The sequence below is a fragment of the Sorex araneus genome, chromosome 2 (assembly GCF_027595985.1).
Source record: "Sorex araneus isolate mSorAra2 chromosome 2, mSorAra2.pri, whole genome shotgun sequence".
In the NCBI taxonomy this organism is placed as follows: domain Eukaryota; kingdom Metazoa; phylum Chordata; class Mammalia; order Eulipotyphla; family Soricidae; genus Sorex; species Sorex araneus.
This window is the reverse complement of record NC_073303.1, coordinates 132,430,461-132,450,185: the sequence shown is the minus strand read 5'-3', so window position 1 is coordinate 132,450,185 and position 19,725 is coordinate 132,430,461. Positions and strand designations below refer to the sequence as shown.

General features: G+C 42.2%; 1 protein-coding gene across 15 annotated transcripts in view; it reads right to left on the bottom strand.

Moving 5' to 3' along the window:
• Window positions 1–19,725, bottom strand: part of LRCH3 (leucine rich repeats and calponin homology domain containing 3) — a 124,060-nt gene that overhangs the window by 18,054 nt on the left and 86,281 nt on the right. For 3 of the 15 annotated variants that reach the window (XM_055129756.1, XM_055129751.1, XM_055129753.1), the window contains exons 13-16: window positions 18,483–18,533; window positions 17,259–17,312; window positions 6,103–6,151; window positions 4,824–4,931 (exon numbers count right to left, since the gene is read on the bottom strand). In XM_055129756.1, coding sequence (XP_054985731.1) covers window positions 4,824–4,931; window positions 6,103–6,151; window positions 17,259–17,312; window positions 18,483–18,533 — 262 coding nt within the window. The remainder of the gene's footprint in view (window positions 1–4,823; window positions 4,932–6,102; window positions 6,152–17,258; window positions 17,313–18,482; window positions 18,534–19,725) is intronic. The other 12 variants (XM_055129758.1, XM_055129759.1, XM_055129760.1 and 9 more) reach the window with 8 other exon arrangements.

The window sequence follows — 19,725 nt, the reverse complement described above, 5'->3', positions numbered from 1 at the left end:
TGGCACACACTGCCTCCCCGTGCACCACACTTGTCAGGTTTGCACTGACAGGGCAAGACTATAATGAAAGTTTTTATTATGGGCCTGAGAGAGAGTACAATGGTCAGGACACCTAACACGCATTCGACTAACCCAGGTTTGATAGCCAGCATCTGAGCACCACCAGGAGGGAACCCTGAGTACAGAGCCACAAGTAAACCCTGGCACTGCTGGGTGTGGCCCCAAACCAAAAGTTTTTACTATGAAAAATTTAAAACATATGTAATAGTAGGGAAAATGGCATAAAGAGCCAACCAGGGGCTGGAGCAATAGTACAGCGGGTAGGGTGTTTGCCTTGCACGGGGCTGACCCAGGTTCGATTCCCAGCATCCCATACGGTCCCCCGAGTACCACCAGGAGTAATTCCTGAGTGCAGAGCAAGGAGTCAGTCCTGAGCATTGCCAGGTATAACCCAAGGGGGGGAAAAAAAAAGCCGACCAAATTGGGGACAAGAAAGACAGTACAGAGACTAGAGTGCTCGCTTTGTATGCAGCTAGCCCAAGTTTGATCCCTGGCATTTCATACGGTCCCTTAGCATGGCCAGGAGTGACCCTTGAGTGCAGAGCCAGGAGTGAGCCCTGAGTACTGGTATGGACTGGGTGTGGACTGAAAAAAACAAATGACCAAATGTCCACCATATCTTTTGGACTCCAACTGCTGTTGATGGACTATAGTTAATAACAAAAAAAAAGTAGGAGTATTGCTATTTATTCAGCCATTGATTAAACTGATCGAATTGGGCATGAACCCCACAATAAAAATTCTTGAAATTTTCTTGAAAAGTTTGTACATATTGGGGCTGGAGCGATAGCACAGCAGGTAGGGTGTTTGCCTTGCATGAGGTCAACCTAGGTTTGATTCCCAGCATTCCATAGGGTCCCCCAAGCACCGCCAGGAGTAATTCCTGAGTGCAGAGTCAGGAGTAACCCCTGAGCATCGCCAGGTGTGACCAAAAAGCAAAAAGAAAAGTCAACACATATGGAAAAAATTACAATTATCATGAGAAAGTATACACAACCAGGTCAAAAATGTTCACATCACCCACACCTATAAGATTTTAAGTGTCCTGCCAACAAGTACCCAAGTACTACTTCTAATACCACAGATCCTAATTGTGCATTTCCCAGACTTTTATTTTTATTTTAATTTTTTAAACTATTTTAATTTTTTTATTTTATTGAATCACCATGTGGAAAATTACAATGCTTTCAGGTAAGTCTCAGTTATACAATGCTGAAACAACCATCCCTTCACCAGTGCCCACATTCCACCACCAAAAAAACAAAAAAACCCAAAAAAACAAAAACACTAAAAACCCAGTATATACCTCCCATCCCGCGGCCCCCCCCCCCCCAAACTGAAAAATTTCACTTTACTTTCTCTTTGGTTACATTCAATATTTCAACAAAAACCTCACTATTATTGTTAGTAGTTCCCCACCAGAGTCAGACCTGTTGTGAAGAGATATGAGGTCGCGCGGCTCAGTACTTTAGCAACTAAGTCCAGGGAAATTTCTTCCAGATATTGGATCATTGCAAGCTTGTAACCCTCATCTGTGGTTGTCATAATATGGCGGTCACCACGCCCTTTACCCCCGGCAAGGAAAAAGGCAAGAGAGAGAAATACCTTTCCCCTCCTGGGCAGGTATGGGGCTGCGGCTTAGTTCCCAGTCTGGAGACATTCTGCAAGGAGCTGCCCGTACCAAAAGTAGTTTAGCTGGCCTCTGAAGTCATGCTCGTGCAGCTATAGAGAGGCAGCACACGTGCGGCCCCCAGGATCACATCTCAGTGGCGAGCGGGCTCCCAGACTTTTAAGGCCTCTTTTTTTAAATTAAGGCACCATGATTTACAAAGGTGCTGTAAAAGAGTTTCGGGCATATGATGTTCCACACCAATCCCACCACCAGCATCACCCTCCCTTTGTTTTTCTGGGCTACATACTGCCAGGCTCAGGGCTTACTCTTGGATCTGCACTCAGGAACACTCCTGAGAGGCCCAAGGGACCACATGGGGTGCGGGAATTAAACCTGGGTCAGCATCATGCAAAGCAACTGCCCACCGGCTGTCCAATCTCTCTGACCCCCACAGTTAGTCTGTTTCTTTGAGTCTGGGTTTTGTGTTCCCTGCACTGCAGGCTCTGTGGTTTAGCAATACAGCTATACCTGTCTCTACTCTGCCCGTGTCCTGTGAGTCTAGAAATCTATCACTCAGTATTTATCAACACCATAAATTTTGCCAATTTTTGAACTTATTGTAAATGAAACCAGGTTGGATATATCTATCTATGCTTTTCTAACCGGATTTAATTCAACTGCATCTTTAAATTATATTCAGCTATTATATATATTAATTTGCTCATTTTCACTAAGCAGTGATATCCTATTCATTGTACCAATAAACCACAATTACTTATCCATTCCATCATTGTGAACATTTAGTTTGGGGCTCCTGATTTTTGTTCTGGGGATTATACCATGTGGTGCTCAGGAGCTATTCTTGGCTCCCTGCTCAGGTGTGACCCTGGCAGTGCTCAATGGACCATATGTGGTGCTGGGGATTAGAATCGGGGTCACCACATGGAAGGAAGGCACCTGGTCTCCTGCACTATCTCTCTGGCCCTGTCAAAAATATTCTTACACACTATCTTTTAATAGCACTGAACTGTTATCACATTGTTCATCGATTTGCTCAAGTGGGTACCAGTAACGTTTCCACTGTGAGACTTGTTACTGTTTTTGGCATCGAATACGCCACGGGTAGCTTGCCAGGCTCTGTCATATGGGCAAGATACTCTCAGTAGCTTGCCAGGCTCTCCGAGAGGAACGAAGGAATCGAACCCGGGTTGGCCACATGCAAGGCAAATGCCCTACTTGCTGTGCTACATCTTTTAATACACTTGTAAATCTTTTTTTTTTTTTCTTTTTGGGTCACGCCGGGCGATGCAAAGGGAACACTCCTGGCTTTGCACTCAGTAATTACCCCTGGCAGTGCTCAGGGAACCATATGGGATGCTTGGAATTGAACCCGGGTCAGCCGCGTGCAAGGCAAACGCCCTACCTGCTGTGCTATCACTCCAGCCCCTACACCTGTAAATCTTTCAGAAGGAAAAGTCACTTGTCATAGGTTCAATAATAGCAGTTATCCTAATTTTCAAACCAAACAGCAGGATTCTGGTTTGATTTTAAATTTCATTGTAATTTTTGTCTGTTATTCACATTAAAAGTTGTTTTGGGGGCTGCAGCGATAGCACAGTGGTAGGGCGTTTGCCTTGCACATGGTCGACCCGGGTTCGATTCCCAGCATCCCCCAAGCACTGCCAGGAATAATTCCTGAGTGCATAAGCCAGGAGTAACCCCTGTGCATTGCTGGGTGTGACCTGAAAAGAAAAAAATTGTTCTGGGGTCTGGGGAGAAGCCACAGGGATTAGGTATGCAAAGGACCTGATTCAGCCCCCCAATACTACCTGGCTTCTCCAAGCCCCCACATCTGCATTGCCAGGATGGCCCTGGGGGTCCCCACACCACAGGGCTGAACTGTCCGCAGCAGGGGGCTGAGTGTCTTGGGCCCCCAAGGAGAACTATTCATTTTGGACCAGAAATGTCTGTTTCTACTTCTAACTAACTGCTTTGATGGAGAGGCAGACAGAAACTGGTCATGTTAACTAAAAAAACACATGTCTTAGTAGATTAAAATGAGTACTTCTTTAGGGGCCAGAGAGACAGAGCAGGAAGGGTGCTGGCCTTGCAGGTGGCCCACATGGGTTCAATCCCTGTTTGGTCCCGAGAGCCTGCCAGGAGTGGTCTGAGTGCAGAGCCTGGAGTTAGCCTTGAGCACTGCCATGGGTAATTCACACACACAGAACAGATAAATTCCTTTAGGAACACAGAAATCAGGTTTTATCAACAGAAAAACTGGAAAAATAACTTTTTCAAAGAGGAACTGGTGGCACATGGTCACCTGCGGGCCCCCAGTATACTGGAAGGGGCCCACAGGTGAAGAGCAAATAAATGGAGGGTCACAATGCAAGACTGGGGCTAAGTGAGGACAGGGGAAACAAAGCCAGAAGGGGGTGACAATCAAGAAAGGCCACAAAGCATGATCCATGCCAGCTCAGCGGTTTTAAGCTCCTACTCCACAGACCAGTGCCAATCTGCAGATGGGTGAAGATTGGAGAAAACAACTCTAGATATCTGTCAAAGAATTTTACTTAATTTATTTAAATAAAAATATAACTTGCTTTTAGTTGGTACTAAGAAACTTTTTCTTTTTTTTTCTTTGCTTTTTTGGGTCACACCTGGCGATGCTCAGGGGTTACTCCTGGTTCTGCACTCAGGAATTACTCCTGGCAGTGCTCATGGGACCATATGGGATGCTGGGAATCAAACCCGGGTCGGTCACGTGCAAGGCAAATGCCCTGCCTGTTGTGCTATCACTCAAGCCGCCCCCCCCTTCTTTTTTCTAAGAAACTTTATAATGAAAGTAAATTCAAGTCTGAGTTTTCAGCTTTAGGGAAGCAGACACTCAGGGGAGGGGCTGTGTTAGATCATGCTGTGCCTGAAGTCGATCATTAACAGAATTCTAAACTGCGGCGCCTAAAATAATATTTACAAAGAATAAACCTCTCCTGCTTTAACATCAGTGAGATCACAGAAAAACTCATTAAAGCATTTGCCAAGATGATATTAGGGTAAGATTTAAAATGCATGTAGCGGTCAATATATAATATGAAGGGGTTAACCTCCTGATCACCCCTTCCCAAAATTAAGAATAGTTACTATCACCCACCTTTATTTGGTTCTGCCCTTAAGGCTGCTCGGAAAAGGAAGCTATCAGGGCGCTGGGGTTGGTTTCTTGGGGTAGAAACAGGGAAAGAGTATGGAGGGGACCGGTGAACTAAATCAGCAAAACAAGATGAAAGGAAATGGAAAAAAATGTAAACATAGCAACAAGCATCCATTACAAAAGTTCCATAAATAACAAATGAAAATCAAATATGGCAATGATAAATAATGTAAAATAATAATAGTTTAATAACATGAAATCTCATACAGAAAAGTAACTCTGAAAACAGGAAGGCTGATTACATAAGAACTTTTTTGGAGGGTGGCACAACCTCTGGCTATGAGATGCTGAAGGTCAAACCCAGGTCAGCCAGGTACAAGGCAAGCGCTTTTCCTGGTACACAATCTCTCTAGTCTCTACTTTTAAGTATTCCTAACTGTCAGTCATTGTGGTGGAGGGGCACAACACTGCCGTGCAGGAAGTGGAGACTTCGGGCTGTGGGGAGTGTCTGTGTCATGCACGAAACCTAAGCTATGGTGTTGAAGTAAACTTAAAAACAAAAAACACTTCCAGCTATAGGACAATCCTTCTGGCCCTTGTGTCTACTATCCTTGTGTCTATTGTCAGTCTCATGTGATGTTATTCTATACTCCACAAATGAGTGCAGTCCTTCTATGTCTGTCCCTCTCTTTCTGACTCATTTCACTTAGCGTGATACTCTCTGTGTCTAGCCATTTATAAGCAGATTTCATGACTTCATCTCTCCTAACAGCTGCATAGTATTCCATTGTGTAGATATACCAAAGTTTCATGAACAGAGGGGAGAAGGCAGATGGAATAGAGAAGGGATCACTAAGAAAAATGATGGCTGGAGCAATCAGTCAGGATGGGTGACGCATGCTGAAAGTAGATAATGGACCAAACATGATGACCTCTCAGTGTCTGTGTTGCAAGCCATGATGCCCAAAAGTAAAGAGAGAGTATGGGGAATATTGTCTGCCATAGAGGCAGGGCAGGAGGAGAGTGGGAAAGGGGGTGTATACCGGGGATATTGGTGGTGGGAAATGTGCACTGGTGGAGGTATGGGTGTTTGATCATTGTGTGATTGTAACCCAAACATGAAAGCTTGTAACTATCTTATGGTTATTCAATAAAATTAAACAAACAAACAAACAAACAAATAAACAAAAAACCACCACAGCTATCTAACAAGTAATTTTTCAGGGAACTATTAAATAATTATAATTTTGGCATACTTAAAATAAACTTTTGTGTTTATTACCTGTTTCTGTTGCAGGTAAGCTTGATACAGCATTAGACCTGTCACCATTCTGTGGAATAATAAATACATATAAATTATAATTCAGGAGAGGCACCTATCACATTTATAATAACTGGGATTATAGGAGGAAAAAACAATGGAACACTTTCTAAACTGTCTAGAAATTTTAAGTAGGTGTAATGAATTGACTTTTTATGTTTAAGACCAATTTTTTTTTTCTTTTTGGGTCACACCCAGTGATGCTCAGGGGTTACTCCTGGTTTTGCACTCAAGATTCACTCCCGTGCTTGGGGGACCATATGGGATGCTGGGTTGACCATATGAAAGGCAACCGCCCTACCTGCTGTGCTATCGCTCCAGTCCCAAGACCAAGTATTTTAATTCATTAGAATTCAAGGCCTATATGACTCATTCTCTGAAACTGTTATCAAACAGAGACTTCCTATAATAGTGAAAAATGATTACACTTAAGGAAGAAGTAACCTTTATCTTAGGATAGTATCTTTTCTGGTATAGTTGCTAAGGTATCCTTTCCCCCAATCTCCAGAATAAAATGTCAAGTGCTATGTAATGACAGACCTTTCTTGATTTTAATTGGGAAATAAGTTATTTAAAGGTGACCAACAACTATATTTCTAGATGAGTAATCAAGTGCAAGATGTACTGAATTCACTGACCAAGAAAACTCAAACAGGAGGCGCTGGCCAATCAGTTTGCAATGGGCCTGGGAAGCGGAACGCCAAGGCGCAGTCAAAGCTCCAGCCCCGCAGGGTGACTGTGGGGGCCCGGGAGACTGTGCAGTCCCTTGGACACAGAGGCAGGAACAGCCAGTGACACCAGACACAGCCCGAATCTCAGAATACATACAGACAACAGCTAAACAGTTACTGGGAAAAAGAAGATGGCTGCTGCCACTTTCCCCAACTTCAACCTCATTGCAAAGCGGTAATAATTAAAACTGTGGTATTCTAGAAAAAATAAGGAACCTCAGATCAATGAAATAGAATTGAAAATCCAGAAACAGATCCTCAAGTCGATAAAGGTGCAAAAAATATGAGGTGGAACAAAGAAAGCCTCTTCAACAAGTGGAGGTGGGAAAACTGGTCAGCCACATGCAAAAACTAAACTCAGCCCTCTTCCTAACACCATGCACAAAAGTCAAATTAAAAATAGATTAAAGATCTCTATATCAGACATGAATCTATAAGATACAAGGAGGAAAACACTGGCAGAACTCTCCATGACACTGAAGCTAAAGGCATCTTTTAGCATGAAATATCACTAACCAAGCAAGCAGAAGTGAAGATAAACAAATGGACTGCATTAAATTAAGATGCTTCTGTACCTCAAAAGATACGCTGGCCAGAATACAAAGACAGTCCACAGACTGGGAGAAATTATTTGCCAATCACTCATCACATGAAGGATTAATAGCCAAGATATATAAGGCAACTGGTAGAACTCTACAAGAAAAAACACATCCGACCCCATCAAAAAACAGGGAGAGATGAACAGATACTTCCTCAAAGAAGAAATACAAATGGCCAAAAGGCACATGAAAAAATGCTCTATTTCACTAATCATTAAGGAGATGCAAATCACAACAGTAAGATACCATCTCACACAATAGAGACTGGCACACATCTAAAGTACAACCACCACCAGTGCTGACACAGATGTGAGACGAAGGGACCCTCGTTCACTGCTGGTGGGAATGTCGGCTGGTCCAGCTTTTTCGGAAGACAATATGGGCATTTCTTCAAAAACAGTCACTGAACTTCCATACAACCCAGCAATTTGTCTCCTGGGAAAATAGCCCAAGAGCCCACAAACATGATGCAGAAAAGCCACCTGAACCCCGATGTTCACTGCAGGACTGCTCACAAGAGCCAATCCGGAAATAACACAAGTGCTCAAAAAGAGGTGAGGGGTAAAGATGCTGTGGTACATCTCCACGATGGACTACTACTTGGCCATAAGGAAGATGCCATCATGTGGTCTGCTGCTCTATGGAGGGTCTGAAGAGTACCTGCTGAGTGAAGCGAGTCAGAGAGCGAGGGACAGAGGCAGACAGAATGATCTCTCTAAGGTGCGCACTACAGAGAGACAGAGTAGGGGACAGCAACTGCCCGAGGCAAAAAACGGAGATAGCCAAGGAGAGCTGATCTCCAGCAGGAAGGCCGCCACTGCGGCAGAGACAGGGCAGGGCAGGCGCCCTGTGACATGATGGAGGGCAGCGGTCACTCTGGATGAGGACTAGTGTTGAGAAGAGGCAAAGTGACATGCATGACACCCTTCCAGGAACAGTATTGTAAAGGGGAAAAACTGGCTCAAAGGGGATAAAAACTATGGAAAAATGAAAGAAGTTCCTGCCATAGACTGTGGGGTGTGAGGGAAACTGGGGGCACTGGTGGAGGGAAGTGGATACTGGTGAAGGGGTTGGTTAGAACACTGTACGCCTAAAACTAAATCAAATTGCTCTATAATTTTCTTTTTAAATTTGTTATTAGAGAATCACTGTGATGTAGAGTTACAGACTTATGAACTTTTGTGTTTGCATTTCACTCATACAGTGATCGTTTACCTATCCCTCCACCAGTGCCCATTCTCCTCCACCAATGATCCCAGTATCCCTCCCACCCCCCTCACCTCATCTTCCACCACCCTATCCTGCCCCTGAGGCAGGGCATTCCCTTTTGTTCTCTCTCCTTTTGGGTGTTGTAATTTGCAATAGAGGTATTGAGTGGCCTTCATGTTCGGTCTATAGTCTACTTTCAGCTCGCATCTTCCAACCTGAATGGGTCCTCCCAATATCCTCTACTTGGTGTTACCTTCTCTATCTCAGCTGCCTTTTCCCCTAGCACGTGAGGCCAGTTTCCAAGCTGTGGGGCAGACCTCCTGGTCCTTACCACTACTACTCTTGGGTGTTAGTCGCCCATTCTGTTACTTTATATTCCACAGATGAGTGAGATCTTTCTATGTCTGTTTCTCTCTTTCTGACTCATTTCACTTAACATGATACTTTCCATGTTGATCCACTTATATGAAAATTTCATGACTTCATCTTTTCTAACAGTTGCATAGTATTCCATTGTGTAGATGTACCAAAGTTTCTTTAACCAGTCATCTGCTCTCGGGCACTCGGGTTTTTTCCAGATTTTGGCTATTGTAAACAGTGCTGCAAAAAACATACAAATGCAGATGTCATTTCTACTATGCCTTTTTACCTCTCCGGGATATATTCCCAGAAGTGGTATTGCTAGGTCAAATGGGAGCTCAATTTCTAATTTTTTGAGAATCGTCCATATTGTTTTCCAAAAGGGTTGAACCAGTTGGCATTCCCACCAGCAGTGAAGGAGAGTCCCTTTCTCTCCACATCCACACCAACACCAGTTGCTTTTGTTCTTTTGGATGTGGATGTAATTTTCTAATTCATAGTGATTCAATTTTAAAAAAATGTAGTGGATTGGCAAAAATTTAAAAAAATTGTATATAAGAAATAAAAGAATATAGCTAAGGTAATTAAAAAAGAGGTGTTGGTTGGTTAAGTTAAATAAAATGAGGACGTGATAGGGAGGAGTAGAATCAAGAACAGCTAGGAAGATTTTTTTTAGGTTTTATGATAGCCAATTAAGCTAAATATTTAAATTTTAACTTTACAATAACTCATTTTTTTCTTTCTAAAGTCAGACATTTTTGAACTATAGTATAATTCCCACAACACTAATCCTCTATGCTCTTTCTCTTTCTGTTTCACTATTTTCAGAAGTGTTTTATCTCTAGTTGTACCAGATGAAATTAGTGACAATAAATTAAGTACCTAAAACAAATATGTAAGGGGCCCAAAGAGCAGCTGAGAGGCTCAAGTCTGTCTCCAAAGGGCAGATTCACTCGAGGGCTGCCAGGATCACTCGCTCAGTCCCAACAGCTGTTTGTATAGGGCAGCTGTGCTGTATGCTAGGTCTGGGTTCCACATCAGGTGTGTACCAGTGATGCTACTTAAAGAAAAGGCTGATGGGAATGCCAACTGGTCCAGTCTTTTTGGAAAACAATATGGGCATTCCTTCAAAAACTGGAAATTGAGCTCCCATATGACCCAGCAATACCACTTCTGGGACATATACTGAGGGTGCAAAAAAGCACGTAAGAAATGAGATCTGCACCTGTATGTTCATTGCAGCACTGTTCACAATAGCCAGAATCTAGAAACAACCCGAGTACCTGAGAACTGGTTAAAGAAACTTTGGTACATCTACACAATAGAATACTATGCAGCTGTTAGGAAAGATGAAGTCATGAAATTTGCTTATAAATGGATAAACATGGAGAGTATCATGCTAAGTGAAATGAGTCAGAAAGAGAGGGACAGACATAGAATGACTGCACTCATTTGTGCAATATAAAATAACATAATATGAGACTGACACCTGAAGACTGTAGACACAAGGGCCATGAATATTGTTACATAATTGAAAGGCTGCCTCATGAGCTGGGGGAAGAAGGCAGCTGGAATGGAGAAGGAATCACTAAATCAATGATGGTTGGAAGAATCGTTCAGAATGGGAGATGTGTGCTAAAAGTAGATAAAGGACCAAACGTGATGGCCTCTCAGTATCTGTTGTGCAAACAATAATGCCCCAAAGTAGTGAGAATGAGAAAAATTGCCATAGAGGCGGGGGGGGGGGGGTTGGGCGATAGGAAAGGGGGGTACGAAAGGGAGAGATACTGGGGACACTGGTGTTGGAAAATGTGCATTGGTGGAGGGATAGGTGTTCAAACATTGTAGGACTGAAACTCAAACATAAAAGCTTTGTAACTGTATCTCACGATGATTCAATAAAAAATAAATCACTGTCACTGTCATCCTGTTATTCATCAATTTGCTCGAGCGGGCACCAGTAACGTCTCCATTGTGAGACCTGTTACTGTTTTCGGCATATCGAATACGCTACGGGTAGCTGAGTCTAATCTCTGGAGATGCATGATTTCCCAAGAACCATCAGAAGTAATCCCAGAGAATAGTGTGTGTGTGTGTGTGTGTATGTGTAACTGTACACACTCACACAAAATCTCTGATGAAAATAACAGGCGACTAATGTTCTCACGCAGTCTGTGGATCAACGGGTCATTGCAACTTTCGACATTGTGTAAGAAAGGTATTTGGTAAGGCTGTAATTGCTAGAGACAGCAATCTCTCTGACAGAACAAGGCAAAATAAATAAAAAGCTTTTGGAAAAGAATTCATGATTCTAGAGACCATTAAGAATATTTCTGAGGACCAGAGCAATAGTCCAGTGGGTCAGGCACTTGCAGATCATGTAGCCAACCTAGGCTCAATAGTCAGCATCCCAACTAGTCCCCCAAGATCCACCAGGAGTGATCCTTGAGTGCAAAGCCAAGAGCAGAAGCCCTGAGTACTGCTAGGTATGGGCCCAAACCCCAAAATAAATAAATAATTTAAAAAATTTTACAATCTTGAATCATCACTGTTACTGTCATCCCGTTGCTCATTGATTTGTTCGAGCAGGCACAAGTAACATCTCTCATTGAGAGACTTACTGTTACTGTTTTTGGCATATCCAATACGCATGGGTAGCTTGCCAGGCTCTGCTGTGCGGGTGGGATACTCTCGATAGCTTGCCAGGCTCATGGAGAGGGTCGGAGGAATCAAACCCGGGTCGGCTGCATGCAAGACAAACACCCTACCCGCTATGCTACCACTCCAGTCCATTTTTAAATTTAAGTATATAAATTGGTTTTTATAGACATGTTATTCCCTCACTACAGCACATGTAAACATAACATTTTTCCTGGACAGCCCCAGATACAACGTTTGGTTGGTTCTCACCTTTTCTTCCATAAAAAGGGAGCATAGTTATCTCCTGTTTTAAGCATATGTTTAAACTCATCTGCAGTGTTTTCTTTAACCCAATGTTGTATTTTGCTTAACATGTGTACAAGTCTGCTACTGTGGGTTGTTTCAGACCCCCTCAATAAAATAAATCCTGCAGTAAAATGAGTTACACTAATTCTTGGGTTTCCCCATGCATATAGAAATCAAGTTTAGAGATTATGAATATGCCTTGCAGGTGCAGTTTGTGCATCTCTGAGGTAGAGTTTGATCCTTAGGACTGTCCAGGAAAAAAAAAATTAAAAAAAAAAAGAAAGAAAGAAAAAGAAAGACGAAAAGGCTGCACCCCTAAGTGAGCATCCCACTAAACAGACACCTGATCACCACTGCTAGAAGCATAGTAGTTCCAGTGAGCGAGCGACAGGGCGACCTGACGCTCCGGCAGAACAAAGGCAAGCGTCACAGCTAACAGCTCAAGCCCGTTGAGCGAGGGCAAGCACAACTGAAAAAGCACCCACCTGGGCTGGAGAGATAGCATGTGGGTAGGATTCTGGCTTGGCCTGCAGATGGCCTGGGTTTAACCCCGGAACACCCTGTGGTCCCTTGGGTCTATCAAGAGTGATTCCTAGGTGTCATGCCGGGCCAGGAGTGACCCCTGAGAACACGGTGTGGACTACCCTCTCCAAACAAGCAAACAAATACAAGCATCTTCCCCTGAGAGAGCATCTCAGCTGAGTGTCTGCCAAGTACTCCGACCTCATGTGTGAGCGTCACAGAGAGGGTGTGTGTCAATCCTGCGTACCTCAATAGTGACAACAAAAGGAAGGAAACATGGGTCAAGAAAAAATAAAGTGAATATTGAGAAATCAACAGAAGCCACACTACTGAGAAAGTTCTTAGACTGACCTGGCAGAACTGTGGTAAAGATGCCTGGGTTGGCTATTCCTGGGCTTAGCTACCAACAGCAAGCCTCACTCAGAGAAGTCATGCATTCATCAGATGCTTATGGATGCCAATAACTATGCTTAGGATATTGAGAACAAATATACACGTAAGAAACTTCTACACTTAAATGTAGCAAAAACTAGAGAAAGGAAAAAGAGAGACAAATAAGGAAACAGTTGAACATGTTTATCAGGATATAGATTAATAGTTATTTTCAAGATCATGAGAGAGAAGGGTTAGAAAGGTAAGGAGAGATCTATTCAAGGAACAAGAATGGAGTAGAAAGTAAGAAACCCAAAGATATAAAGATTACGCTAGATGTGGAGGAAAAATATAAATAATTCATTAAGAGTTAACCTATAAATTTAAGCATATTAAGGAATAAAATGAAAAGTAGTGAGCAACCTCTAAGCAAGAAAAAAGAGCTAAAACAAATTTTACTCCATGATAGCAAATACTCTCTACCTCCAAAAATATAAAAGGAAACATAAAAAAAGAAAACCCTCAAACAAACAACAACAACAAAACAAAAAGCAACCAGCTACACCAGACAGGTCCTGTAAATCATGCTCAGGAGTCACATGCCCAGTGCTGAGGCCCCAGCTGCAGCTGCAGCTCAAGCCAATGTCGTACCTATAGGCACATGCTTGAAACTTCATCTCTCCAGCCCCAAAAAGATGATTTTTTTTAAAAAAGGGATTTTTTTTGGGGGGTGAGGGGATTACAGAGTGATAGCACAGCAGGCATGGTGTTTTCCTTGTATGAAGCTGACCCAGGTTTGACCCCCAGCATCCCATAACGTCCCTCAAGCCTGCAGGAGTGATCCCTGAGCAACAGAGGCAGGAGTAAGCTGAGCACAGCTGGGTGTGGCCCAAGAACAAACAAACAAACAAACAAACAAACAAACAAATGTTCTTTCACTGAAACTGCAAAGGTAAGTGACATCTTTCTAATTAAGTAAGATGTGTCCGGAGAGTTAGTACAGCTGGTAAGGTGCTTGCTTGCCTTGCATGCAGCCAAACCAGGTTCGATTGCCAGAATTTCATATGGTCTCCTGAGCACAGACAGGGGTAATTCCTGAGTGCAGAGCCAGGTGTGACACAAAAACCATCATCACCATCACCAAAAACACACAACAATCACTTCATACAAAAATTAGGTCAATATACTGAGGCCATTAAAATTATCTCTAAAAATTCCTGATGAAATTGTAGAACAAAACAGTTAAGAAATAATCTCAGATACAGACACAAATTTAACTCTAAGTTGGTTAAGCAACAAAACAAGCAAAACCATGTCTAACTATAGTGTATACTGACTGAAAGGTAATTGGAATATCTAAAAACAAATTATCACATTAAGATTTAGCCTTTTTCAACCATGGTTCTGAGAGAGAAGTCCCAAATGCCCTAAGGTATCTGCTAAAACCAATGAATTCTGTGTCGTAGTTCCAATAAGGAACTCAGCAGAAGGTTAACATGAACAAAAATTCTAAATCTTTTCCAAGAGTGATCAGACACATATTAGCATCTTTAATAATGAACAAGAAAAGGTTTATCAGGCTCACTGATAAAGTTTAGGCCAACATTACAAGGACATAATATAAGTTCTTAAAGTTATTCTAGTAAATTAGAGAAGTCTGCACAAAAAATGCTCAAAAAGAACTTAAGTTTTTTTTAAAAAATAAAACACAATAAATGAGATAGGGAAATGGTCTTTAGATTTATAATGGATATTGAGCAAAGAAAATAAAAATGATGCCACCAATCTTGCTCAGAGTGACACATGCCAGAAGCTCCTGTGCCCTGTGCAGTACCAGGGGAGCCTCAAGGGAGAGAATCCAGCCAGGGACTATGACGTCGGAAGTTGAACGGAGTGGGGAACTTACAAAGTTCCTGAGAACAGTAGGCTGGGAAGACACAGAAAGGGATACAAGTTTATACCAGGAAGAACAGGAGTGACCCTATTACAGATTATTAACTTACAGACGCTGATCGATGAGAACTCTCCAACTCCGATAAATGGGCAAAGTGACAGACAGAAGGAGCTCCTTGACAATGAGGATCATTAATCACTTTTTTGTTTTTGTTTTTGAGGCACACCCAGCAGTGCTCAGGGCTTCCTCCTTGTGGGGCTCAGGGACTATATAAAGTGCGAGGGATTGCACCCAGGTTAGCTGTGTGCAAGGCAAGCACCCTACCTGCTGTCCTCTCTCCAGCTCCCTACCTCTCATTTTTAACAAAACAAAGGGGCCACAGCTAGAGGGGCCCAGTGGGCCCTGGTCACTGTGGTGCTGTGACCCACACCAGGTACTGCTCTGAGGTTTGGAGTGGATTCCCATATCCAAAGTATGTGCCCTGCCCCCAAAGCTATCTTTCCAGTCCTTAAAAATTTCTTATATATTGTATGGTAATTCACCTAAAATGACCATCTCTAAGGTCTTTCCAGAGTAAATATGGAGGGGCAGGGACAGGGCAATGATTTAGGTGACTAAAAGTGGGAGCCCTGGGTTTGAGCCTGGTGCAGGGTCCCCCGAGCAACTCTGGGAGCCATGCAGAGCAAAGGCATGGAGCAGGCTCCAAAGGCTGAGCCCATGGCCGGCGTGTCTGGAACTCTGAGATCTGCCCCGAGCCCTGTGCATTGCTGGACTTAATCCTGAAAGCCCCGTCTCTGGTCAGACCTGCACAAGTGGTGCAGTGCCACTGGGAGCGCTCCTGGGTTTCCTGAGCACTTGTGGGGATCTCTCCACTGCTCCCCCCAGAAGCAAAATACTACAGATTTTTTGACTTAGGCTTATATGCAGGTACTATGACTGTTTTGGGCAAGATAAAATATTTTAAAATTTCAAATGAAATTAAAATCAACTTCAGTTTCATTAGCTTGGATGTATTTCATGCAGTCTGAGAGCCCAGACTGTGAGACAGTCCGCGGAGAACCTCGTGGCCCCATAGGCCTTCCCATGTCCTGTGAATTCCCGTTGTAAGGAACACCGTGGGGGCAGCAGGGCAGAACAGCCCACCTTTCCCGGCCCCGAGAGTCCATTCAAAGGAGAAAAAGCAGCAGCAAAGGCAGCATCTACATTAGCAAAATGACAGGCAAGCAGGCAGATCTGGGCGGGCACATTAGGAAAGGAAAAATCACAGACAATTTTGGATGGGTTTACTAAGATACAGCAGAGACATCATTCTTGGGAAAGCTTATGGTGGGGCTCGGGAATCAGTGAGGTGCCAGGATCGTGCCTGAGTCTCGGGTGCATGCATGGCGAGCTCTCTGATGTCGAACTATCTCTCCAGCGCCCTAACGCAGATTTTCAACTCAGCTAGATGTAGATTTGCTTGTAAATGGTGATACTTTTAACTTAAATTAGTAAGATTGCAATAAGGAATAAATAAATGGATTCTGGCAAAGTATTTGAATCACCAAAGATTCTTTTTTGGGAATCTATGTGTGCTCAGGGCTGATTCCCTGCTATGCTCTCAGGGATCACTCTGGCAGAACTCAGGGGACCATACGTGGTGCCTTGTGGCCCCTCATCACCGATTCTTAACAGTTTTCTGCAATAATTTATTATTTGCTAATCATGATGTATCACTTTCACTTAAACTTTGGGGTCTAGTAGTTGCATTCATCTGTAAGATTGTTCAGTGAAAATGTGCTTTATCCATCTCAAATGAAATGGGGATTACAGAACACCCTGAAATTTTAACAGACAGTGGAAGTTCACATCACAGGAATCTCATCTGAAGCATATAGTTCATGCAGCAGTCTGTAAATACAGTTGCTACAGTCTGAATTCTTCAATGCTTTCAATACAACTATGAAAAATAGTTGTATTGCAAAAATAGCATAAAACATGATGGGAGAGCAATTTTGTAAATGGTTATCTTTCAAGAAAGCTCTCAAGTTACACTCATTTCAACTGATCAAAGAAATCCTGTGTGAGAAATGATCATCAGACAGCATCCTGAGTAACTGTTTCCATGAGTTTAAAAAATGGGCATGGGAAGGTAACTGTGAGATACTTTTCTTTCTTTCCTTTTTAGAAATTTAATAAGCAGGTAAATCATGAGCCAGGTGAATAATAAAGTAGACCCAGAACTAGACACAAGAAAGCCAACATGTTTCTCAATGTAAACGTTTTACTTTTGGCAGCGCTAACAAAGATATTGGACCATAGTTGCAGAATGCTGCAACGATGAATCATGGGTAGTAATGTAGGAAATAGCTGTAGCTATTTTAAAGCATTTAGTAATGATGCTCATCATGTTTTATGGTACTTTGATAACTTCTGACTGAAAAGTACAATGACTATTTTTCAATCTCTAGACACGTAAATCTCCATTTTGTGCAAGGCTCTTACCACTAACGAGGCACTATCATCAGTGTGCCGAGACCGTCTGGGTGGAAAGGGACACTGGAGAGGTGGGGAAAGATGAAGCAATGTCAAAACAAACTATGCACATATGGGACACATTCTGCAAATACACACACAAGCAAAGAGACATATTAAGACATATTTGGCAAGATATTGACATATAGAACCACATTTATAGTCATCTCGAATTCACATACCAAAATAGCTAGTGAGTTAATGCTGAGTAATGATTTTCTTTGAAAAAGCTTAACAACTTCAAATATGATGCACTAACTAAAATCTTTCTAAAGGCCCTACAGCAAGGAGGGCGCAGGAATTATTCCCTGATCACAGACGAGAAAGGCAAGGTACAGCTATTACAATGATGTAAGGAATCTATGGACATTCAATGAATGAACTAGTGACAAAACCCAGTAAATAAAAAAATTCTCATTCCTAGTCTAGGTATCTCCCCATTCTCTTCATCAGAAACAACTACAAATGTGTAAATAGAAAATGTAAAAATACATGAGAAGAGACATGTGTTTCTCGAGAAGTTTGAATTTTGAGATATTTACTCCAGAATGACCATTAAGAAGGAAATGTTGGGGTAAAAGGAAGTAGGTATTAACCTGACAAACTTCACAGGAAAGCCAACTATATTGAAAACATTCATCTAGAAGTAAGCTCCATTTTAACTAAAATAGGTGTAGATGTTTTTAAAGGTTGAGCAACTAACTTCATGTTTCTTTTTGTTGTTCTTACTTTTTTTTCTGCAGGGCCAGGGAGTAATCATAGGCCCTTGTAAGGCATATGCTCTACCACTGGGCCACTGTCCCAGCCCTAATTATACATGTTAATCTATAATGAAAATGCACTATTTAATATTACTAACTGAATACATCCAAAGGAAAATCACTATCAAGACACTTTGGACATGGCATTAAAGCTAAGACAGGAAACCCTGGCACTGTCCCTCACTACAGAGCAGGCTATGGAAAAGAACCAGGGAGATAGTCCTAGTGGTGGGATGAGGGAAGGGAAATAATCTCTACATGGATGTGAGCAGGTTTATAGATGCTGATAAAATAGATTGCCTGGTGTCTTCTAACAAGTATACTTTTGTAGGGGGAAAAATGACAATCAATAGCTACACAAGATAATCAAATGCAAAACACTTCATTTCCATTATAATCATAAAAAATTCCAAAGAAAAGTATACAAACTTACCTCACCATCTAAGGAAGGTTGGTGTTTTTGTGGACTTAATGATGACTTCTGCTGTATACCCCCCACCACCATAAAAAAGGGAAGTTAGTTAGATTCTGGAACAATGGAAATATATTCATTACGAAACTAACTATATGACTTTAATATCTCTTGGGTATATTGCTTTTGTGAACTTATGGGTTAAAATATACCATACTTTTGCTTATGTACTTTACAATTTAAAAGAAGGAAAAACAATAAACTGATGAACAGTATTTTCATATAAGCATCTATAAATAGAAATTGTTAAAACTCCATGCATACAGCTTACTCACTGAAGTGATCTGACATTCTCTCAATGAAATCACTGTTTCCCCTCATCTTACGATTTCAAATACCATTCTAATGTTAACAAGCTTTAGATTTTTCCTATTAGCCAAATTTCAGATCTGCATTTCACCTGTGAAAATAAACTACTTAGAAATTTCACTGTTGGGACCAGAGAGATGGTACAGTGCGTAGGGCTCTTGCTTTACCACGGCTGGCCTGGCTGACCTGGTTCAATTCCCAGTATCCTATATGTACCTCTGAGCCCTGCTAGGAATGATCTCTGAGTACAGAAACAGAAGTTAGCCCTGAACACAGCAGGGCATGACTGCCAAATAAAAAACAAACAAAAACCAACAAAAATACCACTGTTACTTCACAATTTCTCATAAGAACTGGCTCCTTCCCCCAACTGATAAACTGTTATGATGTTAAATAATATGATAACAGCTATACAGTGCTTCTATGAGTCACCAAGCAGCATGGCAGACTTGTATCTGGCTTCTGGCTCCAAGCCTACAGCCTTTCCACAATGCTAGATTCCCATTAAAACCACTCCTGCAAGATTTCAGCAGTTTGCTTTGGGGACTTTTCTCTCCCTCCTCCACTCATCCTCAATTTCTTTTCGACATTCACTATGCATTTATGAAAAAGCATGAGGCTTCTCTCAAACTCATTCCCTCATTCTTAATTTAAGAACTTTATTGTACTGGAAGAGGGCATGGCACTTGCCCTACAGAAAAATCATCAGTCTCATTCCTAATAATTCTGAAAGTTGTTACATATACAAATAGCTAAATATCACTCATGAAAAACTGAGTCAACACCACCCCTAAGTCAAGCATGAGCTGAGCTGCAGTCAGGGTCCCCGCCCAGTTAGGGGCCCGGCTTTGGCCACTGCTCAAGCTGCTTTGCTCTCCCTCTTCTCTTGTCTCGC